Here is a 16,243-nt window from a genome sequence, read left to right on the forward strand (position 1 = left end):
AGGCCCAGTCCTCCTCTCACCTGCATTCTAGAAAACCTCTGCAGCATGAAAGCCTTTGTGGATCCCCCCACTGAGGCATGAAGCCAGAGACAACTGTCACGGGTGTGCAAAACAACTTGGACTACACTATTCTGCCATGTTAGTGTACTCAGAGAGGTGTCCAGGGAACACACTTGATGGGCAATGGAGTTTGCCCCAGAATGCCAATACAGCCTTGCTTACAAATTATAATCAAGCTATGCAACACATTTCTCCCCAAAAGGTATCACTTCTCACATCACTTGAAGGACAGTAGTAGGGTATGTACGATAGCAACAGTGAATAGAAATTAAAATTATTTTATATTATGATTATTTTCTTCTATCTTTTTAGGTATATCCCACTTTTCCCAAAGATTCCACAGCAATAGAAAATATTTTTTTAATATTTATTAAATATTAAATAAATACTTTAAGAAATAACTTTCTTAAAAGTCAAAATTAAATGAACAATACTGAGGAATGTGGATTTCCAATGCAGCTGATTCCTATAAACATGAAATCCACCCTTGCCTTAGAGCCTTTAAGAGGGCATTGTTTTATTCATGAAACAGCTACATGAAATTTAAAGTTATAACTTAGGAAAAGCTGTTCACATGATTATGAACTGCAGCTAGTGATGACTAAGTCCTACATCTGGCCACAGCCACGTGCACTTAGACACACAGAGCTGCTGCATAGACTCCCCAGTGCTGTGACCCTCAGGCCCTGCTGCAAGTCCCCCAGATCCTGACCTTCACATGAATTTTACTGCATATGCAGATATGCAGATAGAGAGCCGAGATCCAAAAGCCACAACGCTCACATGACTGACACAACCAGCTCCTCTAGAAATATTATTTGTCAATCTGTCTCTGCTGCAACATGTGTTGCTTGAATAGAGTTGCTCAGAGATGGACACAGATCACCGTCACTCTGAAGGTGAATAGTTAAATATGGGTTGTGACTCGCAAGTCACCCATGCACTTCCTACAGCTCCTTTAGAGAGCTGCTAGAATGGCCAATTCCCCTTGCGTGGAGGATCCCGTGCTAGCAGCTCTTGTGACTTCACCTGCAGCCTTGAGAGTCTGGCCTCACGCTTCCAGCTCTAGTGCCCTGCTTTGATAATGATAATTTCTTCACTTTTCTTGAGAAAGTGAAGTTGCATTGTTCATGAGAGGCAGAGAGAAAGCAGGAAATGTGACAAGAGTGTAACCTTTAATCACCAGCAGCAGCTTAAAGACTAGTAGGCTGAAGAAACAGCACAGTATTAATGTTTAAACACTTCTCAGTTGTTAAGCTAGTATCATGATTTTGAAATGGCTGTGTTCCACAAATACACTGCTTGTATTTTATTCCAGTCATTTTTAGAGCCTTTTAATTACCTCTATGGTCCGACAGATTAACAAAAGTTATAATTCCTTGGTTTTCCTATTTCTTTTCTATTGACTTTGCCAAACATCCCCCACCTTTCTGTATCAATTACTGGCAAAAATGCTGCTAATGCTGAGACTGCAATTATAAACTTAATCTAATAAAAGAAACTACCATCAGTTTAATAATAAATAAAAGAATTTTTGACCTTCGTTGTCATTGGAAAAATAATTAAAATGTGATCCCAGCATCCCAGAAGATTTTTAAAAAAGACACACACTGTCTATTATTGTTACAGGATGATCTTGTAATTTATTAGCTGGTATCACGACTTCTGTGAGGCTTTTCTCATGATATTTTTAATATCTAGGACTGACAATACTGTCAGCCTAGAACTCCCTCTCTGTGCAGATATCTTATGGAATGAGGTAGGTAGGTATACATTGTATGATTCCTAGTTTCCTCACCCAATTCATATTCAATACACATCTCATAATATCAGCAACCATTTCCATATTTTTCCAATGAACATGCCAAACAGCTATTTGCCCTCCCTTTCGAAAAGCAAATGACAGAATAATCCTGTATTTTATTTAAAGTGTAAAATCTAATGATATGACCTTGTATTTGCATTTTCAAGGTTTTACCTCAGGCGTATGCTTTGCTATCTCTCTAATTAAAGTTGCACCATTTTTCTTGACATATTCATCTGAGTCCTTCAGGCATGTGAGCACAACTGGGAAAATTTCTGCTTCAACCACCAACTCTGCAAGATCCACTGAATGCTTTGCTATTTGGCTTAGAGCTGACAGCACCTGACGCTAGTAAATAAAAATTTGTTATAAAATCAATAGTATACAAACATCCCACAACACACACTCCTCCTGCACACAAAAAAATCTATTGCATCAAGGAAAACAAAGCACGATAGGGAAAACAATTACAGCTATTTTACAATTCACTGAGTCAATTCATGCAGGAATATAATGGCACAGAACATTCGCTGGTTCCTGAATAAAAGTTTCTCCTTTGTTTTATCCCATTCAAGCTTGCTACGTATTAAAAAAGAAAATATATATACACCTTTTAAAACTGTAATTTAAATTTAGTGAACTCTACAGAAAGTATCTTTATTTGCCTAAGTTTGGTCTGTCAGATCTTATATCAAAGAATTTTTATCTATTTGTTTGAAGTGGCATTTTTATGTTCTTTTCTGTTTCTGTTAGAGTAAGACAGAAAAATCATATTAAGAAACATTTTTTGTGTCCATTAAACTCTAGTGCTTAAACCTTTGACAACAGCTATTCACATCAGATAGTACGTACTAAAATACAATAATACATTTAATATTAACTGCTTTATAGTATAATCTTAAGTATGCAAACCCTTTTAATATAACTGAATTGCGCAAATTTTATCTATTAAAAATTTCTGTTGCATTCTTCATATACTATAAAATTCAAAAAAATTCATACTCTTCACTTTAAAGATTAGTTTAGCTGCTGCTCACAGAGCAGCAGTTTTTATCCGGTAGCTAAATCTGTGAATATGTTCAGAACTCTTTGTCACTAACTATGTAGTTATATTTTGTTTATGCCCAAAACAAGAGCTTCCTAAATAAATATGCACATCAGTGTCTTTGATGCAATATCAAGTAATGACTGGTATAATGGAGATTTTAAAAAAAAAATTTAAATGTACCTTCAGTTTAGCATCAGGGTTCAGGATCATCTGAGCTAAGTGAGCGATAGCTCCTGCATCCACTACTGTCTGTGCTAACTCTGGAGAATGCTTTGAAATATCACTGAGAGTTGAAGCAGCAATCCTTTTCAAAGCAATTTCTGGCTCCTGGATACAGAGCACTAAAAGGGGAACAGCGCCTGCATCCACCACAGCTTGTGACAGTTCTGTAGGTCCAAGGAAAGTAATTAAGTGAGTATGGGTGACTGACCCTTGTGCAAGCCATTTTTCACCCTGACAGATACAGCAAAGGAAAAAGGGGAGGGTGTAGTTCACTGTCTCGACATCTGCATTTCAAATCAGCCCTCCTGGTTTCATAAACCGTGTGGACCAATCCACAACTGAAAAGAATGCAGGTCAATAGATGGACCCCCATTTACATGCACACATTTGAGGTAGATTAGGCTGAAATGGTTTGTTATTCTGTTTTCTTTTTCTTTTTTTAAAGTAAGCAGATGTCAGCTGTTTAAACCCTGGCTATTCTACCCTGATCAATAGGAAAGCATTTTATGCATGGCTAACAACAACAAAGAAAGCCAAAGTACCAAAATTTTACCAACCACCTAATTAGAGAGCATTTTACCCTCTTTAAATGATAAGCAGATATTAGCATAGATCAAATGCCAAAAACAGAAATACAAAAAACATACATAAAAGACTTATCTCACATAAAAGATGGGAAAAATGGAAACTTGCTGATCAAAACTAGGCTTTGCTACCATATATGGGACAAGACAGAATTTATAGTTTAATCACATGAAAATGTTATCATACACAATTAGACAAATGAGAAATATCATCAGTGGGATATTGTGTGTCTGAGATTAGTACAATATCCTTAACTAACAGCACCTCAAATAAAAAAAAAATAAAAAAAAAAGAAAAAATCTGAGCATATGATTAGCTGACATTGACAAAAATTACACTGTTAGAAATTCATTAGCTCTCTCCATGTATGCAGCATTAATCACAGTCCTAAAACAAGAATTACTGGATATCAGAAGCAAAATTTATACTAAAACCAAGCTGTCCTATTTTAAAATACTGTTGAAGAAGTGGTAAAAATCAGGGGGGATTCAATAATCTATTAGGTTCTTAGTTCAGTTTTGCTACACCTTATTATGCATATCCATTATTATCTTTAACATTTATCTTGACTTACAGTACCATGGCAACATACGGCTGTTGTATTTCAAGACTCTAACTTAGCTTTTGATTTATAGTCCATCCATAAAGAGATTTTCATACTAAGAAAAATATAGCATACTTCATTAAATATACATAGACTAATATAGTTTTTCATGAAATCTCTAAGTCATGTCATTATTACGTTGTTAATATCCAATGTTCCTGACCAGATTTGTTTTCAATTAGCGAGTTATAGCCACACGCTCCAATACATGTGATAAGTCAAATATTTACACTGTGTATTATTTTATAATATTTTAAAGTACACTACCTCACAAAATTAATAAATAATGCAGTAATTTTTAAACTAATACAAAACCAACCCTTCAAGATTCACTTTTCAAATAACTATTTGACTGACATTTTAGAAAGTGCATCCTCCAAATACACACAAATCGTAAGATTTCAACAAAACCCAAATGCCAGATCTTCAGTTTTACAAATTTGAAATGAAATATACCTGAAACATATCTGAAAACAAACCTGAAAACTAGCTATTCAATGTAAGTGGTATAAGCTACATTCAGCTTTTAATGGAAAAAACATACCTTGTTTCTTCAAATAATATTTTGATGCAATACACTGGCCAACAGTCCAGACTAATCCATCTGACTGTGCTTCAGTAGCAGCTTCAGAGCAAACAACTCAATTCCCTACAGTCTGCTAGGAGATCCTAGTATCGGGAAAATCACGTCAAGTGGGACAGGATACTACTAGAAGAATAGGTTTCTTTGATGCCTTATGAGCTGAAATCATGAAGTTTGAGTAGGGAGATAAAAAGCAACACCTTAAGGTCACAGCTATGCCCAGGCATGCAGAAGTAACCATGTAGAGCAAACTAAACTTGATCCAATTTAGATCAGCTCTTGTTGTTAGAAGTCTGATATCATTTAAATACTGATGGTTACTGTTGGTCATGGTTAATTAAATGGTTGTTCTTCCAGTGGTGTTTATAAGGTTCACGGCTAATAACTTACCACATAGAGGGCTGTACCATGTATAAAAGACAGACAAGCAGTAAAAAGACTGTCACAAAAACAGGAAAGCTGAGGCAGGGACAAAAGAAAATATAGATCTATTCATCAAACTCCCCTGCAAACTCAGCCCAAAACTACAGTTATAAGTATTAATGATTCTATGATATTTCTTTTTCTCATAAAGAGGCTCAAATAACTTTCCCACTCAGCAGAAAATCTTTAATTCAGACTATACACCAAAGGATTCATGAAACTTTGCTATCCAATTACAAAACACAGACAGGGTGGGGAAAAAAATGAAGGCTGAGAAAGAGTTAAAGGAAAAAATGCAGTTGTCAAGAAGAAATTTTAAAAACAACTATTAGGTCAAAGAAATTAAAAGATTTGGAACAAATTACAAAAAGACTTTTCTGAACACTATGCCAAGACTGCATTATATGGGCAAAGACAAGACCAATAGCTGAAGAGGAGAAAGGAAGCAGAGAAAAACTAATTTATGAACGTCATTTAATTCCACAGAAAGTTATGAAAAGCCTGGGCTTGGAACTTCAGTTTAGGATGCAACTCAGTAAACCTGTCCAACTACATAATGATAGCGTAGGACTTCTCCCTGCATGAATGAAGGCAGGGAATGCTGTTCTACATATGCTCAGAGACAAGAGAACCAAGATTCAAAACTCACCATAAATTAGTCGCTTTAGGAAGATTTTAGCAAATGGAGATACTGCAGACAAGACAGACTGACATGGAGGTAGAAGACATACTGATAATGAAAGACTTCAGAGATTAGGATGTCACCAGTTCAACTAGAAGTTGTACTAGAATTGTACAGATTTGTCTCAATACAGAAGTACTCATCACAGACCAAGAAATTCATCCAAAGCAAGTTGAGGGCTAGTCATGAGTTTATGTGATCAGGAAGAGTGGCAAGTGAATGAAGAGGAGTTAGGATCCTGACTACATGCCCACTGAAATCAATGGGAAGTCTTACAGGATTGGTCTAAACTGGTTTACGGTGTTACCGAAAAAAAAAATCCACACTAACATTAGCATGTTGGCAATAATAGCATGAATAATAAAAAAAAAAAGATTAGGGAGAAAAGATGAAGTTGAGAAAATGAATGTGCAGGTAGTTCTCAGAAAAAGAAAATCAGCTCTGAACAAATGCCATATTCACATAACAGAGCAGCAGCAAAACTTTCTTTGCCTGGAAGCAAATGCAAGTTTCAGTCCAGACCAGGGTTCTCAAACAGACTCTGCTGTGGTAGCAGGTGTATCCACAGTAAATAACAGGTTTTGACCAAAACAGCCACCAATACTGTATTTTTCTGAGGACTGTGTCATCTTGTAATGCCCGCATAGGAAGACTAATCCCCACAAGTAGTCCAAAGGCTGCACTTCATAATCACAGGTTTATGCAGACCACTACAACCACAGTGCTAAAGATTCCACTAGAACCAGTGGGAAAACCTTTCAGCAGGAGAAGGATGCAAGTCATTAGTTATGGGGCAAGCTTAGATCCTGGAATAAGGCAGTTACTGCTAGACTTGAATCACCGGAGCGCTGAGCAACCTGGCCTAATCTTGTAGCTAACCCTGTTCTGAGCAGGAAGCTGGACTAGAGACCTCCTGAGTCTCTTCCAAGCTGTGCTATCCTATGATCCTAAGAGTACCACTGTATGACAGAAAATGAGCACACCACCACTCTCAGCAATACACTTGAGTATAAACAGTACTGGGGGGGGGGGGGGGGAGGGGGTGTCCTACCAATTTACAATATGCTGAAGCAGGTAAGAGATGATTAATAAATTACTCCTTTTACAGACGCAAAGCAACTGGAAAGCTATGTTATTTACATACCTCAAACACAAGAATTTTGCATTTTAAAAGTAACTGAATATGGTATTAGTAAAAATTTACAAAATACTTCTCATGGACTGGATGGTATTTTCATGGTATTTGAAACACTTTACACTTTTTTTCAAACACAAATAGAAATAATGAATGGCAAAATCACAGCACACTGATCTGTACACTTTGGAGTAAGAACAGCATCTGAAATTCAGCTCAAAGGAATCTGCCAGACAAAGCAGAACTGCAAGAGCTGTTCCTAGATTTTGGAATCTGACCTGGCAAGATTTCTAGTGTCTTGAAATCTCATGAGACATCTGTCTTGACCTAAAATCTCACAGGCCTTCTGGAGACATCTGTTCACAGAAGAACTGCATTTTAAGAGATTGTTATATGAAGACAGTAGGGAACTTGCTAACCAGAGAATGTTTTCATCAGGGGAAAAAAAAAAAAAAAAAAGAAGCCTTGATTTCTCAAAATTGAAGTCTTTTCATGGGAACATACACCACAGTTCCTAGAGAGCAGCTTTACCAGGTCATGGATGGAATTTCTGATTAAAAGCAGAGAGATCCTCCCATTGCACAGTTATTGCCGAACGCTGGGAGCCTTTGCTTGCATTCAGGGAAACAGAGGTTCACATCCTGCCTGAGACAAATCAGGACTTTAATCTGTCTCCCACATACATCCCAGACATATGTGCTAACTATTGAACTTTTCTTGCTGGGGCAAATAAGCCTCCCTACCCCTCAGACTTCTCATAAGAGGAAAAAAAATGAAATCTTGTCTTAATGTTGTCCCAGTTTGGAACTGAAACAGTTTTTGAAACTGAAAAACCTTTTGTGGGTGGGAAAAACATTTCACACCCAACTCTATTTTTAGAGTTTAAGCTGCAATATGTGTCCACAGACAGTCAATGAAAGAGACCCATAACTGCTAAATGTTGCCAACACAAGCATTGTGAGTTTAATCCAGAGTTTCTTGAACAGTAACACCAGATGTTGATAAGAACAGGTCCATCTATCTTTGTATCCCATCTCAACAATATCCTGTTGCAAAGGCATGCTTGTAGGAGTGTAAGAAACATACCATCACAAAGCGATCTTTCTTCAGTGTAACTCCTCTACTTTCAGTAATCATTGTAGAGACTTCCTGTGACTGTGTTGCACAGGAAGGTGAATCTCCAAAATTGGCTGTAGCTAGGCAGAAACAATTTCTTTCAGGGTTTTTGTTTTGTTTTGTTTTGTTTTTAACTGACTACATCTAGTGACCTGTCTATGTCCTGATGCTTGCAGCTTGGTAGCACTCGTGATTTCAACCTTATTTCTGAAAATGCTGTTATTGCTGGCATAAATTGACAGATATGTACCCATTCACTGTCAGTGAATAATTCATTCATAACCATGGAATAAAAATTTGTACAAGGAGTTTGTTGTTTTCAACACCCTCACATCACCTCCATCTTTGCAGACAATGCCATCACAGAGTGAACTGGATCACCCTAAAAATCAACCAGCATCCATGCAGTGAATAGCATGAATGGCAATTGAAGTGAGTCAATATTGATTTACTAACATAACAAAACCACAGAAATGTTTATGTTAGGAGTAACACAGACAGATACACTACACACATTTATACAAACACTTTCAAATGACACTTAAATATCTTTCAGATGGAAGCAACAATTATTTTCCACTAAGAGTGGAATTCAGACCCCATGACCAAACAATAAAAGATCTTTACTACAGAGGTGCCCCAAGAATGAATTTGTTCCCCAGAAAGAGCTGTCTGTTAGGAAAGGGCTGACAACTTTGGAGTCTGTCCCATTAAGTCAACCCCCTCTAAGTTTGAAGGGGAAATCCCCCATGCCTTCCACAGTCCAACACTCCATAACAATTAAAAAAAAAGGAAAGAAAATAACAGCTTTCAAATTCGGTCTACGTACATTTTAGAGCCAAAACCAAACATAAATGCATGAGTTAATGCTATGATCCTAGAATAAGTTTAACTTTAAACAACATGAACACAAGCCATTTCTCCCACCCTTTCCAGACAGCCGTTTCTTCCCTCAGTTCTTTTGATTCATTGCTCTAAACTTTTACTTGAATTCTTTTTCCAGCTATTTATATAGTTATCAACCACATGGATCAGCTTTTAAATAGGAACATGACACTGCCAGTGAGTTATACAACTGCTTGTGAGACAGCAGCGAACTGCTCGATATCGGATTCCTAGATCTATTCCTGACTCAGAGTATGGTCTACTGGCTAATGATAATATAGTCAGTGCAATGAATTTGGCACATTTATTTTGCAGGCAATGCTGTAAGCTGAATGAAACTTGGTTCTGCCTAGGCTTCTCCATTTTACTATGTATATAAAATAAGAACTAATGTCAAGCAAAAGAAACTTTGCTCCACAGGAACAGTTACACAATACATCAAGATTCTGAAATTTCTTCATGAAGGAGAATAAAGCAGAGTATCATTTCCTGGCCACAGGCCCAATGCATCTCCTCTTAGAGCAACTCTCATAACAACGCTGCTGGTGTCAGATATGCCCGTTTCCCACAAAAGGTACAGCACTGTTGAATTGGTATAGTTAGAGTAGGTTCTTATTCCAATTTAAAATTTCATGACAGTAGAGAAGAAAAAGAATCTTGCTATATTTATGAACACTACAATAATGCAATTTACTATAACGCTTACATAGCATTAAGCTAAAAGATAACACATGTGAAACCTGTTACCTGAATTGTGTCGGGCAACATACTCAAGCGCCCAAGATGCAGCTTCTTTGACTCCAGGGTCAAAATCTTCCAAGCAAATCACAAGCATTTCCAGTGCTCCACACTGAACTATTGCCTGAGCTAGCTGTGGAGAATGTTTAGCAACTGCTCTTAGTACAAATGCAGCTGCTTTCTTGTAGAAACGCTATACAAATCAGAAAGAAGAAAAAAAAAAAGCTTTCACTAACATTAAGTAGTTTGAAGCATAATACAATACAGACATGCATAAATTAGACTTCTTTAGTAGCAGCAATGTCTCATACAGCTCCAAATGAGGACCACCAGACATCACACAATGAACCTACAGTCCTTCTTTAAGACAGCTCACGATCTAAAACCTGCAGTAAGTGCATAAACAAACAGAAAAAATGAGAGGACTAAGAGGATATGGGTAAAAGATGATAGTCTAGATATGTCTGTCTGTCTAAGTGAGCAGTGAACAAGAAGAGCTGCAAAAACAATAGCTCTTAACATATTTAACCAGATTACACAGGTTGTGCAGGGCAAGCTCCTAAAGTAGTTCTATGCATTGTGACACTTGCAAGGTTTCACAATTTCTAATGTATATACCCTCACAACATCGCTATGAGAAAACATTTACATTTACAAACAGGAAACTGAGACATAAAGAATTAGATCCAACAAAAGCGTTTAGGAATTGAATCCTGAAATGCCTAAATACTGCCTAAGCCCACAACTAAGATCCTGAAAACACATCCTACCAAACACCCAACACTGGATGACCCTCCGTTTCAACCAGGCAGACTGCGATTTTACTCCTCCAAGTGTCCAGAAACAGCTCACTTGCAACAGGACTAAGCACCTCAGCACCTCTATCATAAGTTCAAGCAAAATCCAAGGACAGTTAGTCCTGCCCCCAGAAGTCACATTTCAGTCTCCTCCTGCAATTTCGTAACTATCATTGCGATGTCCAAGCTTAAGATTAAATTTCTTCCCCTGCCTTACAGTTTCAAAATCCAGAGCCCACTTAAAGTACTCCAGCCAGAGACAACCACATTGTGAGAAAGTTCCTCTCCCTTGTGATGCCACTGTGCAGCAATGAGTGCAAGATTCACTGGGACACAATTGACCTACTGCTATGTCCACGTGCCCAGAGTATGCTCTCCAGCCTGGTAGATCATCCTGACAGATCATCCCTATGGACAAGCTCTAGAGGGCTCTCTCTCCATGTCCAGTTGGCTTTAATCTCTTTCCAAGATTTGACTCTCCCCTGCTCTGCACAGGCAGCCTGAGCACTTTACAGTGCTAGATTCCTACTGCCAAGGTACCCAAAACTTAAACAATGCAAAGCCCACATCCCTTTTGGATCAAGTCCAGAGAAACAAAGAACCACATGAGTACTTTTGTACATCCTGTAAGGTGCCCAAACACCTCCAAATGTCTGATCTAAAGCACTAAGGCACAGCAAGAGAAGAGTATCTGCAGTGGCTCCATCAGAAGCAAAATGGACCCAGGCCTACGCCCTGACCCTGAAGGAAAGTGACACAACATGCCACATCCATCCACCTAAACTCCTCGGCCCTCAAAGCCCAATGGCCTCATCCATAATACTGGAAACTGTCCCTGCCTTGTGCTATCCCCTAAACCACATCCAGGGATTACCAAACAGTTTGATGGCTGGCATTGGCTAAAACCATATTAGGGAGCACGTTAACAATTAAAGAGCACTGTCATCTTCCAGCGCTCAAACACATGCCCTGGTCCTCCTTAGCTTACCGGTACTCATCTAATTCCTTAATGCCAAAAAAAACCCAGTTTCCTAAGTTAAGGCCTACAAGCAGGTACATTAAACACAATTTACAAGCAAAGCATTAAACATCATTTAGAGGAAACAGAAATTATGGGAAACAGTACAGACAAATGGTCAAATCCCTAGCTAATGTAAGTTATCGTAAGTTTTGCTGAACTCAATGGAGCTACAGTTGTTTACACCAGTCTGTCTGTGCAAATACAGGTATGTTATTTCCGTTACATAACTATGCTCCCAGCAAAGAAAAAACCACTTCTTTGTTTTTATTATTCAAAACACATTTATTTACAAACTGTATTCATGGGCACAGTCAGAACACACTGTAAAACTGTATTTTGTTCAGTTTAATTGACAAAACATTGATTTGGGATATGACCCTGTAACAGTTCTCCATAAATCAGCAGAATCAGTATTTGCTCTGTGCTCAAAGAATCTGATCCTTATAGATGTTGATACACAAAGAGCGAGTGGAATGGAAACTTTTTTTTGCCTATGGGAAGCAACAAACTGCATGCGTTGCTAAACTCTGCATGAACTGGATAATGAGCTTCCTTCACTTGCCCTCAGTCACCAAGGCATAGTAGGCTTTCCATGACCTCACACTAATCTTGCTGCTGCCCCAAGTGATTCTGAATTACAGCCATCTCTATGTAAGGACAGCACAGGCAGTAACATGGAAGACATAAATCAAGGTACTCGAGCTAATTTAGTGAGGGCTTTGAGTTGTAGCAGGGGGGTAGTTTCCAACCCAAAATAGAGGATAAAGAGTTTTGTTCCCCTTCTTCCCTTAAAAATAGAAATAACCAAAATGGTTATAAACTCTTCTAACTAAAACCTTAACTTTCTTTCCATGATAGACTAGTATCAACATCAAGGTTTTTCTTTAGCTTTTGGGGTTTTTTTAAGATTAATTGTATAGGCAATGACTTATATCCACCAAAAAATATGCAATGACTATTTTTGTTTTCCTCAAATGACTGAAAATGAAGATATATAGTTTTCCAAATTGATTTCCATTGAAATCCTACTTTTCCTAATTCTAATAAATCAAAACTGCAACCTAAGTATAGCTGTGATATCAGTGCACATAAGTCTCAGCTGACTCTTTCCAGTTATTAGGAACCTTATTTCAAAGTATTTCTGTTAATCTAGGTTAGAATCACTTGCAAAATCAAAGCTAGAATATAGGCAAAACCTGAAGAAAAATGGCAAGGGAGAAAAAGAGACCACCAGATTTATTTGCATTGCAATTGTGACTACACTTGTTTGGTTTTTACAAATATGAAAACCTTTCAGCATAATTTCCTGTGTCAGTAGGTTGATATTTCTCATGCTACAGACTTCCAGAAGACTACGTTTGGATATATTAAATATTTAATTATAGAAGTTCAGGTTTTTATATGTATTTTACAAGTGTTTGGTATTACCGACAACTCCTAGTCAATTACCGCTACAGCTTTCAAATCGTCTCATTTTTAAAGAGGGACCTTTTGAAAACACAACAGTGCCATGAATATAGTTCTTATAGTGCACTAAAAGGTAAGATGACTTCAAATAAGCTTGACTTCAAAATATCAAACTTAGGCACACAGTACACACTGATCTCTCAGGGGTTCAAACATACGTGCATGTTGCCTCTGACTTCAGTACATTTATTGCTATATTAGAATAACAGCAGATAGCTAATACAGAAATATTTCCCTCTCCCTGTGCAATAGTTTAAAGGAAAAATATTACTTAAGAAAACAATGATGCCTTACATTCTGCTCAGACAATGAACACACGAGCTGTGGAAGAATGTCTCCCTTCACGACTGCCTCTGCCAGGTCATCGTTATAATTGGCAAGTCTCCCAAGAGCCAAAGCAGCAGTCTGTTGAACAGTTGGGACAACATCCAGCAAGAGAGGTCTCAGCAAAGATATTACACCTGAGTTATACCAGGAAGAGAAAAGCCCATTTAGTAAGCAGAATTTTTTCTAAACTTTTGCCTTTATTCATAAAAACCCTCTTCCAGGTAATAAGAACTTGTAGGAAATCCAGGTGTTCCGCTGAAATTAAGCTGGCACTTGGATAGCAGTGATGACACATAGCAAAGTTTCTGCCCATTTTTCATAGGTACAGAACACTTCTGAAATTTAAAAAAAAGTCACATGTAGAAATAAGCTATATGCAAACATATTAAAGTATACACGAGAAAATAAGGTATATTCAAACATATATAAAATGCATGTGTTAAAGTATGCACAGGAAACTACTCCATCTGGAGGTCCCAGTGAGCTGACATTGGCACATCACTCATTCAGCATGCCAGCAGAACCTCTACATTGAATTACACAGAAGTACATTTCATCTGTTATATGCAATGATTGATTTGGGGACCAATATCCATAATATATTACAGTCCAGACAGAAAAGTTGTAGATTTTCTTATCATGTTATTATTTATGTATCTTCACTGATGAGTCCACCGTGTATCAGTTAAACATGAAAGAATATTAACCATCCTCTAAGGTGGTCTTACAATACATGACATTATAAGTGAAGTAAGCAGCTGTGACATGAACCATTAGAAGTTATGGCCTAAGAAAGTCCTTAAATGGATAAACATCTGGCTAAAAACAGGAAGTGGGAGGAGTAAACTTTCCATTCTTGCAATACAAGGAAGGAGGTCACAGTGCAGTTCTGCAGTGCCATTCAGTAATCATCCATGATCTGAAACAGCATGAACAGTGAGGCAACTCAAAGTTAGCCAAGGTAGTACCTGTGAGGGAAACTATAAGAAACTAGAGGCTGAATGACTGTGTAACAAAACAACAAATGAAATGGAGCATATACAGGGAAACCAATCCCAACCTCACATATACAGTGATGGACCCCAAACAGGTCACTACCACCCAGGAGAAATATCTCTCTGTTAGAGCTGACAGTTGTGTGGAAATACCAGCTCACTGCTCAGCAGCAGAGAAGAAACTCTACCTACAGAGGTATACAGAGCACTCAGGTTTATTTGGAAAGGAACAGAGCACAAAGCAGAGACCATCATTATGCTATTGTATAAATCCATCCCACATTTAATACCCTCCCCTAGAGCAGAACTGAAAAAGGTTCAGTGAAAGGCAACAAGGATGATCAAAGATGACCAATCTGTAGGAAGAGCTTCAACATACAGAGAACTTCTATTTAATAAGACTGTCCAATAGGGATAGGAGATCCACATGGTTACATAGAAAAAATACTATTTGTAAGGTCTGAGAAGGAAAAATTACTTGTCTTGTGATTCTTCAAAAGTGCTGTCCCCTGTACCAGCCAGCTGCATGAATTAATACTTCTGAGCTTTATACCTCAGCCAGAAAGCAATGCCCTCTGAAGATGCCGATGTGCTACAACTGAACACCAAACACTCAGAGCTACAGTCAGAAATCTCCTTATCAGCTGTCTCAGTTCTTTCCACTACTTTTTTTTTTTTACTAACGAAGATAAAGATTTAGCTGGGTGAATGTGGAAGAAAGCAAGACCTCCTTCTCAAGGGCTTGTGTGGTTGTAAGCACTAAACGAATGTCTTTTGGTGCAACAGTCCCACAACAGTGGGATCACTGCCTAATGGCAGATGACACTCAGGTGTTGAACTAGCACACCACGACAACAAAAAGCTGAGGGCCTTAAAGCAAGGAACAGTCCACAGGGATGGAGCCAAGTTACACCCATAGCGTACTTCTGTATAGAAGGGCACTCTGAAAAGAAAAAAAAATTTGAACAGCAGTGTAATTCTCACAGAGAACATTTATTTTAAATTAAAACCAAATTGCTCCCAGCAAGAAGAAAATAGCCTAATAACCTACACATGGGTCTGAAGGGGGGGGGGGGGCAGGCAGGATGTAAAACTAACCATGGAGGCCATGCTGACCACTAATGAATTTGTTCTGAGACTGTCAATACTCCAGACAGAAGCTGTACTGTCATAAGAGGTACGGCCTCCCAGGATGTTCACAAGTCAAAACAAAACAGGTCTCAGGGGGGGCACACAGTAAAGGGAGAAAAGTGAAATGAAACTGTGATGTCTAACAGCAGTACAGAAGCACGAAAAATGGCTCTGTAATATGCATTAACTGAACACGCACATATAGAACCTATGGAAATAGGTCTGTAGTAAAGCTGGGGCCTGCTCACACTTCTGTCAAAGCCAGTGGGAGCTGAAGGAGGCCTCCTGTGTACAAACAGATAAAAGCTAGATTCTCCAGTACTGTAAGATCAACGCAAATTCATTTAGCACTTGGCAGAAATCACTACCTTCAGAATGTGGTCATCATATTGACATCATATCACAAACTCTCCCAAATAGCAGGTATGGTCTCACTAGCAAGTTATGCTTCGTATCAAAGTGCACTAAGTACTTTATATGACAAATTAAAAATAAACTAACATGTGAGTTGGAGCCAACCCCATATGTCATGTACAGTGACCTATCTTCTAGTAAGTCACCTGCACCCTCTACGGTGCATTTTCTCATCCTTCCCTCTAACATCAGTTGCATGGTCAAAA

General features: G+C 38.1%; 1 protein-coding gene across 1 annotated transcript in view; it reads right to left on the minus strand.

Annotated features, from left to right (window-relative positions):
• The window catches only part of SPAG6 (sperm associated antigen 6), a 37,331-nt gene that overhangs the window by 11,779 nt on the left and 9,309 nt on the right, over nt 1-16,243 (minus strand). The window contains exons 3-6 of the mRNA XM_037387278.1: nt 13,465-13,631; nt 9,895-10,078; nt 3,093-3,298; nt 2,039-2,212 (exon numbers count right to left, since the gene is read on the minus strand). Coding sequence (XP_037243175.1) covers nt 2,039-2,212; nt 3,093-3,298; nt 9,895-10,078; nt 13,465-13,631 — 731 coding nt within the window. The remainder of the gene's footprint in view (nt 1-2,038; nt 2,213-3,092; nt 3,299-9,894; nt 10,079-13,464; nt 13,632-16,243) is intronic.

Source organism: Falco rusticolus, chromosome 4 (assembly GCF_015220075.1).
Source record: "Falco rusticolus isolate bFalRus1 chromosome 4, bFalRus1.pri, whole genome shotgun sequence".
NCBI lineage: Eukaryota > Metazoa > Chordata > Aves > Falconiformes > Falconidae > Falco > Falco rusticolus.